The 21,499-nt window shown below is 39.2% G+C and overlaps 1 protein-coding gene across 1 annotated transcript in view; it reads right to left on the minus strand.

Annotated features, from left to right (window-relative positions):
• Positions 1-306: 306 nt before the first annotated feature.
• Positions 307-21,499, minus strand: part of LOC149265093 (protein LEAD-SENSITIVE 1-like) — a 36,736-nt gene continuing 15,543 nt past the window's right edge. Inside the window, exon 2 of the mRNA XM_089391495.1 lies at positions 307-1,338. Within this exon, the coding sequence (XP_089247621.1) occupies positions 575-1,338 (764 nt within the window). The 3' untranslated portion in view covers positions 307-574. The remainder of the gene's footprint in view (positions 1,339-21,499) is intronic.

The raw sequence follows: 21,499 nt of genomic DNA on the forward strand, positions 1-21,499 counted from the left end.
CCAACCCATTAAAACAACCAAATCCATATGTCAATTATACATTAATATGAAAAATATCATTAAAGCACATGCACTAATTAATCCAACACATTAAAAACAACCAAATACATATATTAAATCACATATGATATATACATCAATTAATCCAACACAATAGAAACAAACAAATATATTTGAAACCTTATATATGAATTTATCAACACATCAAAGGGCAAACAAGTGCAGATATTTAGATCGCCCTCAATGACTTTGGACATATTACTTCCGCAACTTATAACACATTCCACTGATCTATTAACAATCTAGTCCTCTGAAATCAATTGCACACATTTTGATCTTATTATGACACAAACCCATCTAGCATATACAACTAAGTTTCAACTCATTAAACACAATTAGGTCACAGACGATCTAATATGACCATTTATGACCTGAAACTTCTCAGACACAAACCAATCCAGAACCTGCTACATGACCAAATAAAACCTTCAATTTATCCTTATATTTGAAGACTGTTACCACTCGAAAATTTTACTTTCATGGAAGACGGGTCAACTATAAACCATCATGTTACTTACGAATTGGGCGTTGCACTATTGAGAGACTTTGTGCCGTTAATGGAGCTCCTGTCCCTGCTTATTGCTTGAGATGTGGAACTACCAGCCACTGGAGGCTTACTACCAATTGAAGAATCAAAATAGACAGCCAAAAGCTCCACTGGTACCTTAATTTTATCATCGCGAACACCAATATCTCCTTTATATCTCCCTGTAGCAAAACTTACAACCGTCCCGATGGCCACAACTACTGGATCAGCAGCAAATATAACTCTATACACGTACTTTGAAGTTAAACAATAATTACCAGCATACATTAAAGCGCGGAGTACTGCTACTTGCCCACTTCCCGAGTGATGACTTTCAACAATGAATTCTGTCTTGCAGTATATTGCGAAGTCCTCACAATTCATCGATATTACATCGTAGTTTGCAAACCCATTTTGAAGCAGGTACTCTGCACGGTGAATCACTGTTTCTGGGGGATCCGATTGTGCAAATGTGCACGTTCCTCCGCGGACTTGTGCGAAAAATACAGCTACACTAACACCATACTCAAATCGATGCACAGCTCCTCCCTCGAGAAAGCAATCCAAACAAGAACGGATTACTCCATTATTTCCATTTTGGAAGCCGCAGTTGCCAGTTGGATTCGTACAGCTCAGATGTTGTTTTGGTATTGAACTAGAGACGAATGAATTAATTGAACTGGCCCCGACTCCCGGTTCTTGGTCTGATCCTCTTGTAAAATGGACCACGTGATTATCCCCAACGTAAATCCCTGTGGAGGAACCAGCAAGCATAAAATGTGACATAAGTTAAATCGGAGAAATCATACAAAATCCATGTACATTGATTGCAAAACAGATAAGCAAATCATAATTACCAATTAAAATTCAATGGCAAAAAATCCAATACTAAAAAAACAAAAGATCATTCTAGAATATATATACTTCAACTTATTATTTTTAAGGGAAAATTGAGAATATATTTTTCCAAGAAAAAAAAACAGAACATTTTCATTAATAAAATGTTTTATATCTGCTTACATCTTGTTCACTTTCTAATGAAGACAATAGTTCATATCAATATCTTCAGACTAACCAACAACTTACTCTGCATATTAATGACAAAAACACAGCAAAAAAAAATATGACTGGTCAAGAGAGAATATAGACATGACCAAAGACTTACCCAGAGAAATAACAACAAAAACAAGGCGGATGATGATCTCTGATTGCTCAAAGAGAGAAATCTCTCCAGATAGATCATCGATTGATCCTATTATACTCTCGGCTAGCCAAAACACAATTAAGACTCCAATCGCATCATAAAGGAAAACGTACCAGATGCACATGCTGCCAATCGTGGAAAATAAAGAAAAAAAGAGAAGGACAACAAGGAGCCAATGGAATCCACTAAGTAAACCTCCGGAGGGCCCGAATCCCCAGTAGAGACCGAGAACTTCATAATATTACAGAAGAACCTTGGCTTTGTATAGAACCTTCCCCAACTTGTTCAAAGTGCATATAGTCGGGCTGAAGAGACGGATTATGCTTTGAGAGGGAATCAGATTCAACGTTATGTTCTCTGTAAATGTGTTGAAAGGTGACCTCCGAGAAAAGAGCCTTAAAGACAAAAATGCACTACATCCAAAGAAATTTGGAACCTGAACAACGAAACTACCTAAGATCCATCGGATAGTGGAAAGGGAGTCCCCGACCACCCGAATGCTATCAAAACAAAGCCACTGAGCCACCTGTAAAGCACCCCGTAACGCCAGCATCTCGGCTCGACAATTGTCACCTAGGCTGCCAAACCATTGGAAGCAAAAAGACATAGCATGGTCTCTATGATGTGTGACACCACACCCATATCGCCCTCCGGTAGAAGTCCCATCAAAATAACAAATAGCTTGAATATTATCCAGATAAAAATAAATTACAGTCTGAGGGGAACCCTTGGCGACCCATGGTCCAATCTCCATAAAAAGTGTTATGACGTGGAGGGAATTCAGCAGTGCATTGGGGGATGAACGTTCAAATATATATTGATTACGTGCACGCCAAATACCCTATAAAATATAGAGAGGAACAAATCTATAAGCCTGATTTTGGCGTTCCCAAGAGCATATCCAATCAACCACCGAGGACATATCAGCTACAATAATTGTAAGCCCATAGGAGAAATCACCTGCTTCCAAATGTCCCTGGCGAAAGGGCAGAGAATAAAAAGATGGAGGCAATCCTTCACCGCTGCCATACAGAGGGAACATCTACCAGGCCCAATAAATCCCTTCTTTAGAAGGGTGTCCCGTGTGAGAATGTGGTTGTGGAGAATTAACCATGTAAAGCATAAAATATTAAGAGGCACCTCCCAACCCCATAGCGTATCAATCAACTCAGCAAAAGGGAGGGGTTGAGAGCAAGAAACGATAAGCTCATATGATTCTGAAACAACAATTTTGCCATCGAACAAATGTCCACCCCACACAAATCTATACAGACATGGAGTCCAAAGAATACCAGCCTAGCAGAGATTACCTCAATATGATTCCCATTCTGCCTATAGGAATGCATGGATGCCAATGTCTCGAGCATGAGGCCAAGAAACAATAGATAGAGGCAATTGATGTCCCCTCCCAATGCTCGCCAAATTGTTGAATCTCTCCTTATTGAGAAATTTGACTAAAGGAACCGATAGGAGATGACATCCATGCATGCCTTTAATTGCATCCAACCCCACTTGTATTCTCTGCCCATCCCCGACAACCTAGAGAAGGTTGCTACATAACCAAGGGATCACTGACCTTAAGCTCCACCATTTGACTGAAATGCAAGACCTCGATGGAGATCCTACTTGGGTCCACTCCTCCAAATCTCCTTGAGGAATGTATTTAGCCATCATAATAGATTGTCAGAGGCCATGCTCCCTAAATATGCACCATAGGCTGGTCATCAGGAGAGCCTGATTAAAACTTTTTATGCTCAGGATGCCTGAGCCACCTTTTTTAACCGGTCTAGAAATGAGATTAAGTCCAACTAGTGGGATCTTTTGCTTGGAACTGAATCTAGACCACATAAAGTTTTCCACAGTAGAATCAATCTTTTTTATTATGGCTTGGGGAATTTGGAATATATGCATCTAGAGCATTGAAATCCTTTGAAAAACTTCTCTGACCATAATTAACTTGCCCCCATAAAAATCCATTTATGGTCCCATCTGAGCAATGAATTCTCAAATTTTGCAACTAGTCAGTCCCCATCAGCAATCTTGTATTGGTTAGGCTTCTAGAAACAACCCAGGTATTTGAGTCACGATGATAGTGGACGAAACTTCACCCCAAACAAATATGCAATGCCATTTATTTCAGATGTATCTCCCCCATCAAAGATGAGCTCGAATTTTTCTATGTTTATGTGGAGACTAGAGGCTTTGTATAAATCCTGAAATATATTATGAAAGGCTTCCCATTAAGATAATTTTTCCTCCCCTCCACAAAGTATGTCATCAATGAATAGGAGGTGTGATAATTGGTTGTTTCTAGTAATCCCACATCCCTTGATTGTGCATGCTTCCTTCATGGCATGAACACTTTTATTGAGAGAATCCATAATTAAAATAAATAACAGTGGAGACAAAGCACAACCTTGTCTCAACCCTCTGCTCATTTTGAAGAAATTTGTGGGCTCCCCATTGACCAGGATCACCATAGAAGTTGTGGTAATGGATACCATTATCCAAGAAACATGCCTATGCTTAAAAGCAAATTTGTATAGAATCATAGACATGAATTCTCAATCAACATTGTCATATGCCCGGATTAGGTCAATTTTCATAGGACATGATTTATGTTTCCTGGATTTAATCGAGTGAATGCTCACTTGTGTAATTGCTACAACGTCCTAAATTCTCCCATTGGACAAAAAATTGAACTGCTCAACCATGATGTGTGGGGAAATAATATTTTTAACTCGATGATCTAGATCTTTTTAACTTGAAGGATGCATACAGAATTTCTTATAAAAGAGCATGTAACCAAGTAATTTAAACACATGAAAAGAACTGTAAATCATAAATCAACCATAAGATCAAAGGCACACAAACGATTTGACTATGGAGTTCACCCAAGGTGGGCTACGTCTTCGGGCCCTGCTCAAAGTGGGGAGGCCTTCTTTCACTAAATGGGAGCAAAGAAATGAATTACAATCAAATTTACATAAATGACCCTTATACCTCCAATTTTTTTCATGGATATAAAATACAAAGCTCAGATGTAGAAACGATTAGATTCGTGGTGCGAAATCATGTCAAATGACTATAAGCTTGACCATATTCTGAGCAAGTGACCTCTGGAGCTCCAAGGAACCTTTAGATTTCCTCAAGATTCCTTGCAAGAATATTCTCCCAATATTCCTTCAAAATCTTTCTCGGTTTCCATGTCCGCCTGGGCACAATTCTAGCTTGGGAACTCTTAGTTATGCCTGCACAACTTTCTTCTTTGTCCCGATTACGTCACCTCCCCCACTCCATTGGAAAATGAATGAGGTTTATATACAAAACGTGGGCGAACCTTCCAACAAACGAGTTGTTGGCTCGTTAGCAATTGGTGGTGATTATCGTGGGGACGATCCAAGTTCAAAACCTGTTGCAACCATATATAGTTTGTTATTTTATTAAATAGTCGACATTGTTGGTGATTACCTTGATAGTTACACTGCTTGGTTGGTAGTTTATTATTTGAAGTCGCCTGTTGGAGGGCGGCCCACATAGGTCGAACAGGTTCGACCGTCGCCAACTCCCTATTGGGTAGCCAATACAATGTTGGTTGGGGTCCTCAATACTTGTGCCCTTGACTATTTTACTAAATGCATTTTGTTTTATAGATAATACAACATTGTCATTGGACCATTTGGGGGTGGCAGGCCACCACCCCAAATATATATATATATATATATATATATATATATATATATATATATATATATATATATATTTTATTTTTAATAACAATATGGTTAAACATTTTCCACCAGACTTTAAGGGTTACTGGATGAATTAAGGAAGCGACAAATTAGCCCTTTTTGACCACCATTTTCCATGCGTCATCCCTTTGCCAAATTGTTTCCTCATTAGTGACTACCACTTGGCCTAGTTTGACTAGAACTTTGATCGGCCATATCTTGAGCATACGAACTCATATTTGAGTTTCGTTCACACCATAGGAATCAAATGACGAGCACTACCATTTGGTCCTAGTTTCATTTCAATCTAATAACTTTGATTTTTGAGCTTTTTCAAGGCTAATTCTATTTCTGGAGGCACTTGGATCACCCGGTTAGAAATGAGGTTAGACATCATTTTGTAAGATGGAATTGCATAAATAGATAGGCATATAATCTAAAAATGAATTAGAGTTATATTTCTTAGGGATGAGAGTAAGGAAGGTCGAGTTGATAGCACTTCAAATGCGCCAAGATTTTTGGACTGCTTCCTCCATCCACAACAAATCTGACCCCATCAAATCAAAGAAGTGGAGGAAGAAATCGTTTGGCCAACCATCAAGCCAATGTTTATTATTCTTGGTCATCTCCTTGAGAGATTGATGTAGCTCCTCATTAGAGATTTGCTTATCCATTATATTTCAATCCTCCTCATTGAGCCAGTTAGGACATTTATTGATGAATTCAATCTTTTCTACCATGTGATCCTCTCCCTATCTTGGAAATGATTTTTGAAAAAAAATAATGCCTCCTCTTTGATCTCCTTGGGGGATGAAATAATGTGCCCTATTCAACTTCAATATCCCATATGGAGTTAATTTGTCTCCTTGTGGATATAGCCCTCCAAACCATCCTATCATTCCAAAATAATTGTTTCATGATCAGATATATATCAATAAATTTAATCATATTAATCTTTCAAAATTTTGAAATATTTAAAAAAACCACCATTATATTCAAAACTTTTAAAAAGTTCATCCAAGTTTTAACTTTGTTTTGCCACTACATTGACTCAAAATTCTTTGTTCAATAGAATATATTTTCCACCCTATAAACATACAATTGGTAACGTAAAAAAGAAAAAAGTTAAAATTAATTGGTAAACTAGCTTTGCTGCAATTTTTTAAAACTAAAACTTAATACTTTCTAAGGTACTTTAATATGGGATTTACCATTTTTATTATTTTTAGCAACTACAAATATTTTAATATGCAATTTACTGTTATCTATAACTTTTTTTAATATAGTGAATCTATGTCAAAGTTTAAAGCTCACAAGATGATAAGATCAGTGGGATACCTAAACAAAAATGGCAAACATATTTTGTAAGATCCCAAACGGTAAAATTTTCAATAGATCTGGCACATTATTGTGTCCTAAAATTGCTTCAACCCAGAACACGGAACATAAAGGGATCTGAGAAAGAAAAATTAAACCACTTATTTATATTAATAATGTAGAAATGATACATGCTCTTACAAGTAACATTGAAGCCCCTACCAATGACATGCAATGACTGCTCATCAAATGACTAAGCTAAAATATTGAAGCACTCTTGTGAATCCTAGATGGATCCACCCAACAAAGATCACTGCGAGGTTTTCGTCTCGAGATCAAACTGGAACTAACCATGCTAAGCTCTCAAGAAACACAACAAGATAGAAAAATTCCCTAATGTCCAAATGCCTTGCTCTTCTCCCCTTTTATAGGCTTGATGGACTCTCTAGAAGCCTTTATTTTGTTATTTTCTCAAAAAATGAAGGCAAATACCATGGGAAAATACCACAACAAATACCATGGTTAAATATCGTCCATCTTGACCATATCAGGAAAAAATAATATTACAAACCCTCCCTCCTTGATATTGCTTTCCCTCAAGCAATTCACACATATCTATCAGTAAGGTTGTCTAAAGCATACACATACCAATATCAGGGTCTCATATGAACCACTGAATCATCACAATATGCTAGTGTATCATCCAATCAAGGATAGATCTTTCGATGCCTGAATCCCAGATCAACCTTTGAGACCACTGCCCATGAGTGGTGTGTGTACTCTCCCCTGGACCCCAATCTAATTGTTGACTCCACTTACTATTAACAGAACCTCTTGGATCCCAATGCCACCATAACCCAACTTCATAGCTCATGAGCCATGGCTCGAAGTGCATTATGTCCCTGGCTATGAATGTCTTCTCAAGATTCTTCAGGTGCTAGCTCACAAATCCTTTTGAGTAGATATGCGAGGAACACTCCGACCATGTTCATGTTGCGCTAGTTTGATTCTAATTGGGATGCTCCTAAGTTGGCGAATCATTGCTTGGCCTTGGTCCACCAGTAAAAACCATATGGAGGGCTCCCATAAGATCCATCTGGAAAAAAATCCCTACCAATTCACAAAGGTAGGTTGATAGAGTTGCAAGCCGTATCGATGCATCCCTAAAAAGGGTTGCTCTGCAAATCCCAAGTATATTCTTTTGGTTTCCTTGAAATGGACTTGAGTTGTTCGTCAACACTATACAACATGGCCATTGATTTGGCACATACTCCTATGAGTTCCTCAATTTCCCTGTTCTACTATAAGACAACAACTCAGACTGACTCGATTTTCTTCTTCAATGCCATAAGATCTATCTTAAAATGCTCAATCTTTCCCTGGAAGTCTTCTCTTGGAAATTCTAATGTCTTATTATATGCCTTCATCCCGGTTCTATTTGCACAACTTTCCACTTTGTCCCAGTTACGTCACCTCCCCTGCTCCATTGGAAAATGAATGAGGTTTATATACAAAACATGGGCGAACCTTCCAACAAACAAGTTGTTGGCTCGCTAGCAAGTGGTGGTGATTATTGTGGGGACGAGCTAGGTTCAAAACTTGCTACAACCATATATAGTTTGTTATTTTATTAAATAGTCGACATTGTTGGCAATTACCCTAACGGTTACGCAGCTTGGTTGGTAGTTTATTATTTGAAATCGCTCATTAGAGGGTGGCTCACATAGGTCGAAGAGGTTTGACCCTCGTCGGCTCCCTATTGAGTAGCAAATACACGACTGCGTGGGGTCCACGGTACCTGTGGCCTCGAACCATTTATTATATACATTTTGTTTTATAGACAATACAACATTGTCGTTGGACCGTTGGGTGGTGGCAGGCCGCCACCCCAAATATATACATTTTTTTTTAATTTTTAATAACAATACAATTAAACATTTTCCGCTGGATTTAAAGGGTTAGTGGATGAATTAAGGAGGCAACAAATTAGCCCTTTCTAACTGTCATTTTCAATCCACTGTCCCTTTGCCAAATTGTTGCCTCGTTAGTGACTGCCACTTGGCCTAGTTTGACTAGAACTTTGATCGGCCATATCTTGAGCATACGAACTCATATTTGAGTTTTGTTCACATCGTTGGAATCGGAACGACAAGCACTACCATTTGGTCCTAGTTTCATTTCAATCTAATAACTTTGGTTTTTGAGCATTTTCAAGGCTTATTCTATTTCTGGGGCCACCTAGATCACTCGGTTAGCAATGAGCTTAGACATCATTTTGTAAGGTGGAATTGCATAAATAGATATGCCTATAATCTGAAAATGAATTATAGCTAGATTTCTTAGGGATGAGAGTATGGAAGGTCGAGTTGATAGCACCTGAAATACGCCAAGATTTTTGCACTGCTTCCTCCATCCACACAAAATCCGGCCCCATCAGTTCAAAGAAGTGGAGGAAGAAATCACATGGCCAACCATTAGGCCCCCGGATATTATCCTTGGTCATCTCCTTGAGAGATTGAGGTAGCTCCTCATCATAGATCTGCTTATCCATTATAGTTGAATCCTCCTCATTGAACCAGTTAGGAGATTTGTTGATGAATTTGATCTTTTCTACCATGTGACCCTCCTACCTATCTTGGAAATGATTTTTGGAAAAAAGTAAATGCCTCCTCTTTGATCTCCTTGGGGGATGAAATAATGTGCCATGTTTCAACTTCAATATCCCATATGGAGTTAATTTGTCTCATTTTAGATATAGCCCTCCAAACCATCCTGTCATTCCAAAATAATTGTTTCATGATTGGATATATATCTATAAATTTAATCATATTAATTTTTCAAAATTTTGAAATATTTAAATGAACCACCATTATATTCAAAACTTTTAATAATTTCATCCAAGTTTTAACTTTGTTTTTCCACTACATTGACTCAAAATTCTTTGTTCAATAGAATAAATTTTCCACCCCTATAAACATACAATTGGAAAACGTAAAAAAGAAAAAGGTTAAAATTAATTGGTCAACTAGCTTTGTTGCAATTTTTTAAAACTAAAATTTAATACTTTCTCAGGTACTTTAATATGGGATTTACCATTTTTTCAACTACAAATTTACCATTTTTATTATTTTTAGCAACTACAAATATTTTATTATGCAACTTATCGTTATCTATAACTTTTTTTAATATAGCGAATCTGCATCAAAGCTGAAAGCTCACAAGATGATAAGATCAGTGGGATACCTAAACAGAAATGGCAAACATATTTTGTGAGATCCCAAATGGTAAAATTTTCAATAGATCTGGCACATTATTGTGTCTAAAATTGCTTCAACCCAGAACACGGAACATAAAGGGATCTAAGAAAGAAAAAATAAGCCACTTATTTATATTAATAATGTAGAAATGATACATGCTCTTACAAGTAACATTGAAGCCCCTACCAATGGCATGCAATGACCGCTAATCAAATGACTAAGCTAAAAATTGAAGCACTCTTGTGAATCCTAGATAGATCCACCTAACAATGATCACTGTGAGGTTTTCGTCCCGTGATCAAACTGGAACTAACCACGCTAAGCTCTCAACAAACACAACAAGATAGACAAACTCCCTGATGTGCAAATGCCTTGCTCTTCTCCCCTTTTATGGGCTTGACGGACTCTCTAGAACAATTTATTTTTTATTTTCTCAAAAAACAAAGGAAAATACCATGAGAAAATACCACAACAAATGCCATGGTTAAATATCGTCCATCTTGACCATATCAGGAAAAAATAATATTACAAACCCTGTTGCCTCGATATTGCTTTACCTCAAGCAATTCACACCTATCTATCAGTAAGGTTGTATGAAGCATACACATAACAATATTAGGGTCTCATATGAACCACTGAATCATCACAATATGCCAGTGTATCATCCAATCAAGGATAGATCTTTCAATGCCTAAATCCTAGAACAACCTTTGAGACCACTGTCCATGAGTGGTGTGTGTACTCTCCCCTGGATCCCAATCTAATTCTTGACTCCACTTGCTATTAACAGAACCTCTTGGATCCCAATGCCACCATAACCCAACTTCATAGCTCATGAGGCATGGTTCGAAGTGCCGTTTGTCCTTGGCTATGAATGTCTTCTGAAGATTCATCAGGTTCCAGCTCATAAATCCTTTTGAGTACATATGCGAGGAAGACTCCCACCATGTTGATGTTGCACTAGTCTGATTCTAATTGGCATGCTCCTAATTTGGAAAATCATTGCTTGGCCTTGGTCCACCAGTAAAAACCATATGGAGGGCTCCCATAAGATCCATTTGGAAAAAGATTCCCTCCTTTCTCCAATTGACAAAGGTAGGCTGATAGAGTTGCAAGCCATATCGATGTATCCCTAAATATGGTTGCTCTGCAAGTCCCAAGTATATTCTTTTGGTTTCCTTGAGATGGACTTGAGTTGTTCCTCAACACTGTACAACATGGTCGTTGATTTGGCACATACTCCTATGAGTTCTTCAGTTTCCTTATTCTACTGTAAGACGACACCTTAGACTGACTCGATTTTCTGCTTCAATGCCATAAGATCTATCTTAAAATGCTCAATCTTTCCCTCGAAGTATTCTCTTGGAAATTCTAGTGTCTTATTATATGCCTTCGTATCCGTCTACACTTGATGCTCAATTGCCACACCTAGAACTTGAGCTTTTGACAATATCTCTGGAAGTGGCTCATCCTGCATACTATGTGTTATGCCGCCCTTCATTTTTATGCCCATCATGCCAGTTCACTACTACTGGTTCTCCATTCAAGTCTCCTTGAATGTATTCTCCATGGACTTCTCCACTTGTGGAAACAATCTGCAGTTCATCTTTATGTTATCCTAAGTGCTCATCATGTATGTTGTACCCATGCACCTCTAAGTGTTCATCATGTTGGTCCATCATTACTGATTCACCCTGCAAGTCTCCTTGAATGTCGTTTCCTTGGTCTTTTGTGCTCATAGAAACATTTTATTGTTGAGATGAACTTTTACTTAACTACTCGTATCCTCCATGGATGTTCTCTTGCAAATCAATGAATCAACTATAGTAGAGGAATCTTGTTCTATTCCTATTATCCCCTTCATGACATTTGAGCATGAGTGCTAAAATGACCAAGGTCACTTGCATACAAAGCATAGAACTTTCCTTCTTAGTTCATTCTTGTTGTCAACATAAATCCTTGTTAATTCCTCTTTTGTCAACTTCTTCCTAAGTAGTTTGATATTTTGTTTCACCAATCCCTCAACTAGTTCATAGGAAATAGGTGATACAATTAGCTCCTTCCTTCAAATGGCCAACAATTTGGATCTCAGTTGTTTGCAGATGACCTTATCTTCTCCCAAGATCAGGGACATGAACTCTTGCATGTCTGTTTTGACAAAGTTTGGATGAGATGTTGTAATGTTGGTGCAAAAGTATTGGAGCATTTGAAGGATTAAGTCATCACACTCTATATCCAACATACATATACCAAATTTGAATTTCACCATGTGTTCTAAAATTTTGCACCTTCAAAAGAATGTAATAAGCGTGATACTGTCCAACCCTTGGAAGGCTTCTACCATCAGTTAAAAAATCCTTCTCATGATGTCATCATTGTAGGCAGTAGCAATGTTGTTAAGACTAGGACTTTACTGAGACAAGAGGCAACCATGAGTATAACCTTTTCAATCTGATTTCTCTGTCAGTCACAAAGCCATGTATAAGGCATCCAACAATAGGAAGACACCTACTAACTTTGTACTTTGCAATTTGGATCCAAGTTCAAAGAGACGCTTGCTTCTTACATCTTCCTTCTAGATATCCTTTGAATGCTAATGGATAGCATGGACCTTCCAAGAGAAATGCTTGCTGTTTAGCTCTTGCTTTTGATTCGTAAGGTGTTGCCATTTTTCATCCACAAAAGTTTTGCAGTGTATTACTATGTCAATTCTTGAGGTGTTTCCAAAAGTAAAGTGATGACATTATGGCTTGGTATCAATGGATTTCCTTGCTACTCTCCCCAAATTTCTTCAATAAAATCAATTCACACCTTTTGAGAAATTGAGTGGAGAAACAATTTATTGCAATAAAAATAATAACCCAATGGAAGACACTTTCTGCAAAATCAATTCCTGCAATAGGTGGAGGTGGAATATTTTGCAGAAATAAATCGTTTATCTTGCAAAAATAATAATGTCTTTGATGAGGGAGGCTTCGAATCTTCGTTTTGTATGTGATCACAATTTAAATACCTTGTTATATCTGACAGAGAAAAAATTTCAAATCTTAACTGACGCTTAACCTCATTTGAATTGAAGGAAGCAGAGCATTACACCATGACAACAAGATGGAACTTGGTTTAGGCTAAATAACTTAGCCTTCAATCCACACACCCTCGGCCCTTGATTATGGCAACTTCTCAGCCGCTTAGAAAAATACAGTGCTGGACGTTACAAATTTTGGCCTACTTTTATGTAGATGAGTTGGCCTCTTCCAGAATTTCGCTCATGATCCACCTCCAGATCATATGAACTCTTTTACTGTATATGACAAAGTTGATTTTAATAAATTTCTGAACCCAACAACAAGTTGATCTGGCAATAACTCAACCACGAATCCAGGAGATTCGGCCACCAATAATGGCTCAACTTTTCTGAAATTTTAATGAGAAAATTATAGTTCTTTAATTCAGCCCCAACTTGGTAGATTGGCCACGTGCAATTTTCACTTCATATCCACCTCTTGCTGCATCGATTTTATTCTGCACAATGCACAGATTGAGAAATTTGGCCCATTCTTTGCTAATCACATCAGGTCTTTGGCATTCGGGCAGCTAGGCCTTGCATATGAATAGGGCAACTTTAATTTTATTTTCATGGAGGGAAATTACAACAATTGGTGGCCCGATCCTTTTGGTCCGCACTTTCCCCTGTCGATACATCCACTACCCACGACCTGCCAATAGTTGGTTGACTTTGTTCGACGGATGCGACCTCAAGGCTCAGCATACAGCCCATGACCTCTGTTACTAAACAACGGATGGCTTGGCCGTTGTGATTCTCATGCGTCCCTTCCTCGAGCCCATGTGCTATGAATGTATAGTGCTTCACGACAGTGCAATCTGTTAGGATATTCCGACACATAGGATATAGTTAAGTTCAACTTGGTCTAGTATAGAGTTAGGTTAGAGTTAGGTAAAGTGTGTTTCTTTACCGTTGTACATTTTGTAACTTACAATCCGACGGTCACGATATGTAGTGATCCGACGGTTCACTCTCACCTCGGTATTACCGACACTTGATCCGTGGCTTGACACCCGATTGGTCCATGAGTTCTATTTAAAGCGCATGGAGGGTCATTGTTCGGGTAATCCGTGCATGAGAGAAGCTTATGTAAATTTTCATTCTTTGATTAATAAATTGTCTGTACCCACGTTGGGACAGGCCGTGGACTGTTTCCCTCCTTGCACTCTGAGGGTTTTAACCACGTCAAAATACTGGTGTATTGATTTGAGATCTGGTTGTGAGCGGTGTCCTTTTGGTATTCTTCTGTGGAACTTACCCTGTAAATTCCTACATGGTATCAGAGCTATTTGAGGGCCGCGTCCGTTGGTGATCCAAATCTGAAGCCGGTAGAACTGCATGCGGCTGTCGTTTCCTAGATCTGCTGTTTCTGACTGCTTTCGGGCCGAGAGGACTGCTCTGTTGCATTCGGAGCATCTGTTTCAGTGAGGAACCCCTTTCGTTTCACGCGAAAAGGTTTCCGGTAGCCCTAGCTGCGTCATTTTTCAGATCGGGAGGTATACAGTGTTTTTTTTTTGCAGTTTACTGTCATTTTCTCTCTGCTTATTTCGGTTTCGGTTTATTTAGCCGTTTTTTTTCCCGGATCTATACCTTTCATTTCTGCGTATGCTCTTTGCCCTGCGACTCTGTGCGATCTGGGCAAATCAGAAACAGAAAGAAAGGATTTTTCTCATGCGTATGCTCTTTTCCCTGCACCTTAGTGTGATCTCGGAAAATCAGAAACATTGAGGAAAATATTTAGTTTTTCGGCTAAAAGCTAACTTTGAGATTTTTTTTAAATTTCTAGTTTTTTGGCTAAAGCTAACTTCGAGCCGTAAGGTTCGTTTTTCTTTGGATATTCGTGTTGGGTTTTGTGTTTTGTGTTTTGTAGGGGAAAAGAGTCTTCCCAAGGCAAGCACGCAAATCGAGGCCCCCCCCCCCCCCCCCCCTCTCTCTCTCTCTCTCTCTCTCTCTCTCTCTCTCTCTCTCAAATCTTTTGTATAGATCAATTGGTTCAAAGACCTTTTAAGAGAGTAGAGGTCTTGGGTTCAAGTCTCCATTTTGTGGGGGCGGATTTTTTCATTCCCGCACATTCGCGCACTTTGCCGGCAACGTCAACAATTTTTTTTTCAAAAAGCCATAACTTCTTCATCCGGAAGCCTTTTTCAGAGCCGTTTTTTTTAAAACCGCCTATTTTTTCGAGATCTATCCATTGGACCACTCACTTTCAGCATCTTCAGCTTCAGTTGTTTTTCAAAAATGGAAAGTCCATGCCAAGTCATTCTTGACAGCACTAACTACTTCCAATGGGTCGCCTACATGGGAGATTTACTTAGAAGTAAAGGTCTCTTCAGAATAGCCACAGACCAAGAGAAGAAACCCAAAGATGAAGACAAGGCCGAAAAATGGGAAAATCGACAAGATCAAGCACGTGGCTTGATAGGAATGTCTGTTTCTCCTGATCTTAGATTCCACATTGCAGAAATTGAAACTCCTCATGAAGCATTAGAAAAACTTGCTAAAGTTTTTGGGATTAAAAATGAAATTAGAGCCCATCAACTTGAAAATGAGCTGCTTACTTTGGATCCTAATAATTTTTCTTGCATTGAAGATTTCTTGTCAAAATTCAAGAACCTTAGATATCTCTTGGAAGGTGTTAAAGTTAAGAAAGATGATGGTAACCTTATTTATTCCATCCTCACTAAGTTAGGGCCAGCCTACTCTGTATTTGTTTCCACTTTCCATTCTACCAGGGAAGCTTTCATTTGTCAAGGCAAAGACTACAAGCCCCCTTCCTTTGACTCCTTTTGTGATTCCTTAATAAGAGAACAAGAAAAACTCTTACACCTTGGTCTTCTTAATCTTGGAAACTCTTCCACAAAAGCGTTAGCCGCCCAGCAGTATCCAAATTCAAAGAATCCTAAGAAGTCTTATCCTCAAAGGAATGGTCCTAAACCAACTCAGCCTCAAGATGAAAGATCATTTCAGCAATATGATAAGCCCAATAAAAACAAATGGAAGAAGACTGAAAGACATTGTAACTTTTGTAATCGAGATGGCCACTTAGAATCTAAATGCTTTAAGAAGATGGAAGCCTTGGAAGCCGCAATGAAGAAACATAACATCCATCTGGAGCCTACTTCAACTTCAACTTCCGGAACGGCATTTTCTGCATGTCATCGTCAATCATCTCAGTCTGGTTATGCATTAAATGTATCTTCTTCTTCTTCTCATTCTCATGAGTGGCTCATTGATTCTGGAGCCTCTTGTCACATGGCCAAAAACCAAGCCATGTTTTCTTCTTTAAATGATTGTAACACCAAAAATATATATGTTGGTGATGATAGATCTCTTAATGTTGTAGGGACTGGAACTGTTCATCTAGACAATGGTCAGTTCAATGATGTATTATGTGTTCCAAACTTATCCTGCAACCTTCTATCTGTCTATCAGATAACTCATTCAGGTGAAGGTAAAATCGTTGAATTTTCACCTCATGATGTTGTAATCAAGGATCTAAAAGATCCTAAACAGATTCTAGCTACTGGTCTTGCTGATGATTCCAAAAGGTTGTATAAGTTTCACAACTTTGGGTCATCCCATCTTCCCTCAGTATTTGTTGCTCATAATGATGAAGTGAGCAAACTTTGGCATGAGCGGTATGGTCACTTAAACTATCGCTCCCTTCAGCATCTATGTAAAGAAAACATGGTGACAGGTCTTCCTATGGTATCTTGCAAAGATGGTGTTTGTTCCGGATGTGTACTCGGAAAACATCATCGGGACAGTTTTGACAAACGTGCCTCTTGGCACGCCTCAGCCCCTTTACAGCTTGTGCACAGTGATTTATGTGGTCCTCTTCCTGTTGCTTCATTCTCTGGCTGCAAGTACTTCTTAACTTTCATTGATGATTTCTCTAGACGCACTTGGGTATACTTCTTAAAACTCAAGAGCGAAGTATTTACCACCTTTTTGGCCTTCAAAGCATTCGTTGAAAAACAATCTGGACATCAAATTCTTAAGCTAAGAACTGATAATGGTGGAGAATATGTTAAAAATGCATTCATCACCTTTTGCACCGAAAATGGAATTCAAATGCAACATACTGTTCCATACACTCCACAACAAAATGGTGTAGCTGAAAGGAAAAATCGCACTTTAAAGGAAATGGCTAATTGTATGCTGCAATCTAAAGGACTCAGTCTTAGTTTTTGGGCCGAAGCAATTAATTGTGCAAATTATATAATCAATCGCACTCCTACTAAGGTTCTAGAGAATATCACTCCAGAAGAAGCTTGGAGTTCCATTAAACCAGATGTAAGTCACTTTCGTGTGTTTGGAAGTGAAGCATGGGCCCATATTCCAGATGAAAAGCATAAAGCCTTAGAACCTAAGAGTGAGAAATGTACTTTTGTTGGATATTCTGAAGATGTAAAAGGCTATAGACTTATTCCATTTAAGTCCAAAAATGTTATCATTAGAAGAGATGTAAAATTTGATGAAAATAAATCGGCCTGCGAGCCTAGTCCGGCGGATGTGCCACCTCTTCCCATCTCTTCTATCTTTGAGAACATTTCTTCTTCTGATGATGAAAGCGAGGATGATAATCCTTCCCCACCTTCTCAGGATCCTCAACTTCCAAGATGGGTCCGTGCTACTCGGGATGCAGCAGGTGATCTTGCCGGTGATCCTACAGATCAGCGACGTACACGTTCTCAGTTTGAAAGAGCCTCTTCTTTACTGGCTCAAGCTCCAGTGAATCATGATCCTGACACTTTTGCAGAAGCTTCAGGCCATCCACATTGGGAAACAGCTATGAATGAAGAATATCATTCATTGATGACAAATGATACATGGGATCTTGTTCCTCTACCAAAGGGACGCAAACTTGTTAGATGCAAATGGGTTTACAGAACCAAGTATGGACCAGATGGGAAAGTTAATAAACATAAAGCTCGTCTAGTTGCTAAGGGCTTTTCACAGGTTGAAGGCATTGACTACACTGAAACCTTCTCTCCAGTTGCCAAAATGAACTCTATCCGCCTTGTTCTTTCCCTTGCTGCCTCTTTAAAATGGGAAGTACATCAAATGGATGTTAAATCTGCCTTCTTGCATGGGGACTTGCAGGAAGAAATCTATATGGAACAACCCATTGGCTTCATACAAACAGACTCCAGCCTCGTTTGTCGACTTAAGAAATCCCTTTATGGCCTCAAGCAAGCTCCTCGAGCTTGGTATGCCAAAATGGATAGCTTTCTTTTAGAATCTGGCTTTTCTAGGTGTCATTCTGACAATACTGTCTACACCAAGAAAGTGGGCAACTCTCTCATCATCCTTGTTCTTTATGTTGATGATCTTATTCTTACTGGTAGTGATCCCAACCTTATAAACCATGTGAAGTCCAGCCTTAAAAAGAAATTTGAAATGACAGACTTAGGACACTTACACTATTTTCTCGGTCTTCAAGTCTTGCAATCCCAAGAGGGTATTTTCCTTTCCCAGTCCAAGTATGCTTGTGATATTCTTCGTCATTTTCACATGGAAGACTGTAAGCCAGCCCCTTCTCCCTTTCAGTCTGGAGTCAAACTTTCAGTCTCTTGTACTTCTCCTGAAGTTGATGCTACCTTATACCGTCAACTTGTCGGAAAACTCTTGTATTTAACCCATACTCGTCCTGATCTTTCCTTTGTTGTTGGCCTTGTTGCTCGTTTTATGCAAAACCCCCGTGAAAGTCATTGGAAAGCAGCTAAAAGAATACTTCGTTATGTTCGAGGTACAATACAGTTTGGGATTCATTACAGTGCCAAAGCAGCTCCTCTGTTAGTTGGTTTCACTGATTCTGATTGGGCTGGTGACCTTGATGATCGGAAGTCTACTGCCGGTTATGTCTTCACTCTTGGTTCAGGACCTATTACATGGGCTTGTAAGAAACAGGCTGCCATTTCTCTTTCGTCAGCAGAAGCAGAGTATCGTGGTGCCGTGGAAGCTAGTAAGGAAGCCTTGTGGCTTCGTCAGATCCTATCAGAGTTTGGCTTTGAGCAGCAGCATCCAACCACACTTTGGTGTGATAATCAAAGTGCCATTCAGCTATGCAAAGATCCAGTCCAGCATCAGCGCAGCAAACACATTGAACTACACATGCACTTCATCAGAAAGCTCATTCTTGACCATGTTCTTGAAGTGCAATATTGTCCAACGGATGATCAGGTTGCAGACATCTTCACAAAGGCTCTCACAGAGGCGAAGTTCACTAAACTTCGATATATGCTTGGAGTTCAGGAAGTTGTCACTAAGGGGGGATAGGCTCTAGTGCCTCCTTCCTTCTCCTATTGTGTCATATTTGTAAATCCTTCAATCCTATCCCAAGTTGTTCTTAAGGGGGGATGTTAGGATATTCCGACACATAGGATATAGTTAAGTTCAACTTGGTCTAGTATAGAGTTAGGTTAGAGTTAGGTAAAGTGTGTTTCTTTACCGTTGTACATTTTGTAACTTACAATCCGACGGTCACGATATGTAGTGATCCGACGGTTCACTCTCACCTCGGTATTACCGACACTTGATCCGTGGCTTGACACCCGATTGGTCCATGAGTTCTATTTAAAGCGCATGGAGGGTCATTGTTCGGGTAATCCGTGCATGAGAGAAGCTTATGTAAATTTTCATTCTTTGATTAATAAATTGTCTGTACCCACGTTGGGACAGGCCGTGGACTGTTTCCCTCCTTGCACTCTGAGGGTTTTAACCACGTCAAAATACTGGTGTATTGATTTGAGATCTGGTTGTGAGCGGTGTCCTTTTGGTATTCTTCTGTGGAACTTACCCTGTAAATTCCTACACAATCAGTGTATGGCCCTTCAGCCTTGGAAAGCTAATGTATGAATGACCCTCGACCCTGTGCTTTAATTTCATTTCGACAAATTGCAAAATATATCAGCTAACTCTGCCACAATTGACCCATTCTCCTGTGGTATGGAAAATCCTGGGTTCTACAGTGATTTGGCTGATCGACCCTCCCTGGAACTACTAACTCCAGCAGTGTCCGTGGATCTCTGCCGGACACCTGATTGATATGTCCGTGAATACATAGGTTACACAGCCAGATGTTTTGGATGGGTTTTCCCTTCAACACCAAGTAACTGGTTCTTTTCTAGGGTACACCTGTTCAATGAGCAGGTCCGCACAACGTATCCATGTTACAGGAGTTGTACTCGGGTTCTCTACACAAGTATCTGCAATCGGTTTTTGCGATGCATAGGCTGATGCACGCACTTGCTTGGTCCAACTTCTTGTTTTCTATCCTGTAACCGATCTAGCTCGCACAAGCTCCAATCGACTGCCACGATAACAATCCCATGCACATGTTTTGTCTCAAACCGACACCCACTGGCCAGATTGCTCCAACAATATAAATTACTCAGCGTACCTCGCACAAAATCCACATGCTATTAGACTTCGTCTTTCTCTGGTGATCACGCTAACCTTCGTGGTACTCGCACCCGCAGATCAACATTTCATGGTCGCTTCAATGATTTTGGCCATTCTCAGTGTTGTTCAAACGCATGCACACCATAATCTGGCTTCTACTTAATCGTGGCAATGGATCCCTAAATTAAGTTGCATGAGCAGCTTAGCCTTATGGTGGCAATCGACCACAATGATCAAAACTATTGCCAGAAAATGATAATTTCACAACTAGAAATCGACATCCCAACTGACCAAACTCTGCCTCAAATTTACAGTCGATTTGACCTCCTCTTCGTAATTGATGTGATCCCCCAGATCTGTGATGGGCTCAATCTCGACATTGGACTACAGATCCCGTATGATAGTCTTAGATCTGATCCGTACGAATCATTTAAAAATAATAAAATTAATAATGGAACAGTCTAGGGTGACACTTGGTATCGCTGAAGATGAGAAAATGGGAAAATGTCAGTTTAGGCGAAAAGAAATCTCACTGAAGTTACGACAAAAAAATTTCAATCCTGCGAACAAAGATCTGATTCACTGACAAGAATCCTTAGGCCGGTAAAATGCACGGTTCTGCTACCACTGGAAGATCCCAAACTGTAAAATTGTCACTTGATCTGACACATTATTGTGTCCTAAAATGTTCGGGACCCAAAACACCAAACACAAAAGGATTTGAGAAAAAAAATGTAGTCATTTATTTATATTAATGTAAAAATGATACATGCTTATACAAGTAACACTGAAAATGGCATGTTGTGAATTTTGGATGGATCTACTCAACAAAGATTACCGACTACCGTGGGTTTCGTCTAGGGATCAAATTGGAACTCGCTATGTCAAGTTTTAAAAAAACACAATAAAATAAACAAACTCTTAGTGTCTAAA

The sequence above is a fragment of the Pinus tabuliformis genome, chromosome 6 (assembly GCF_031772625.1).
Source record: "Pinus tabuliformis cultivar Carrire ecotype Pingquan chromosome 6, CPIR1, whole genome shotgun sequence".
Taxonomy (NCBI): domain Eukaryota; kingdom Viridiplantae; phylum Streptophyta; class Pinopsida; order Pinales; family Pinaceae; genus Pinus; species Pinus tabuliformis.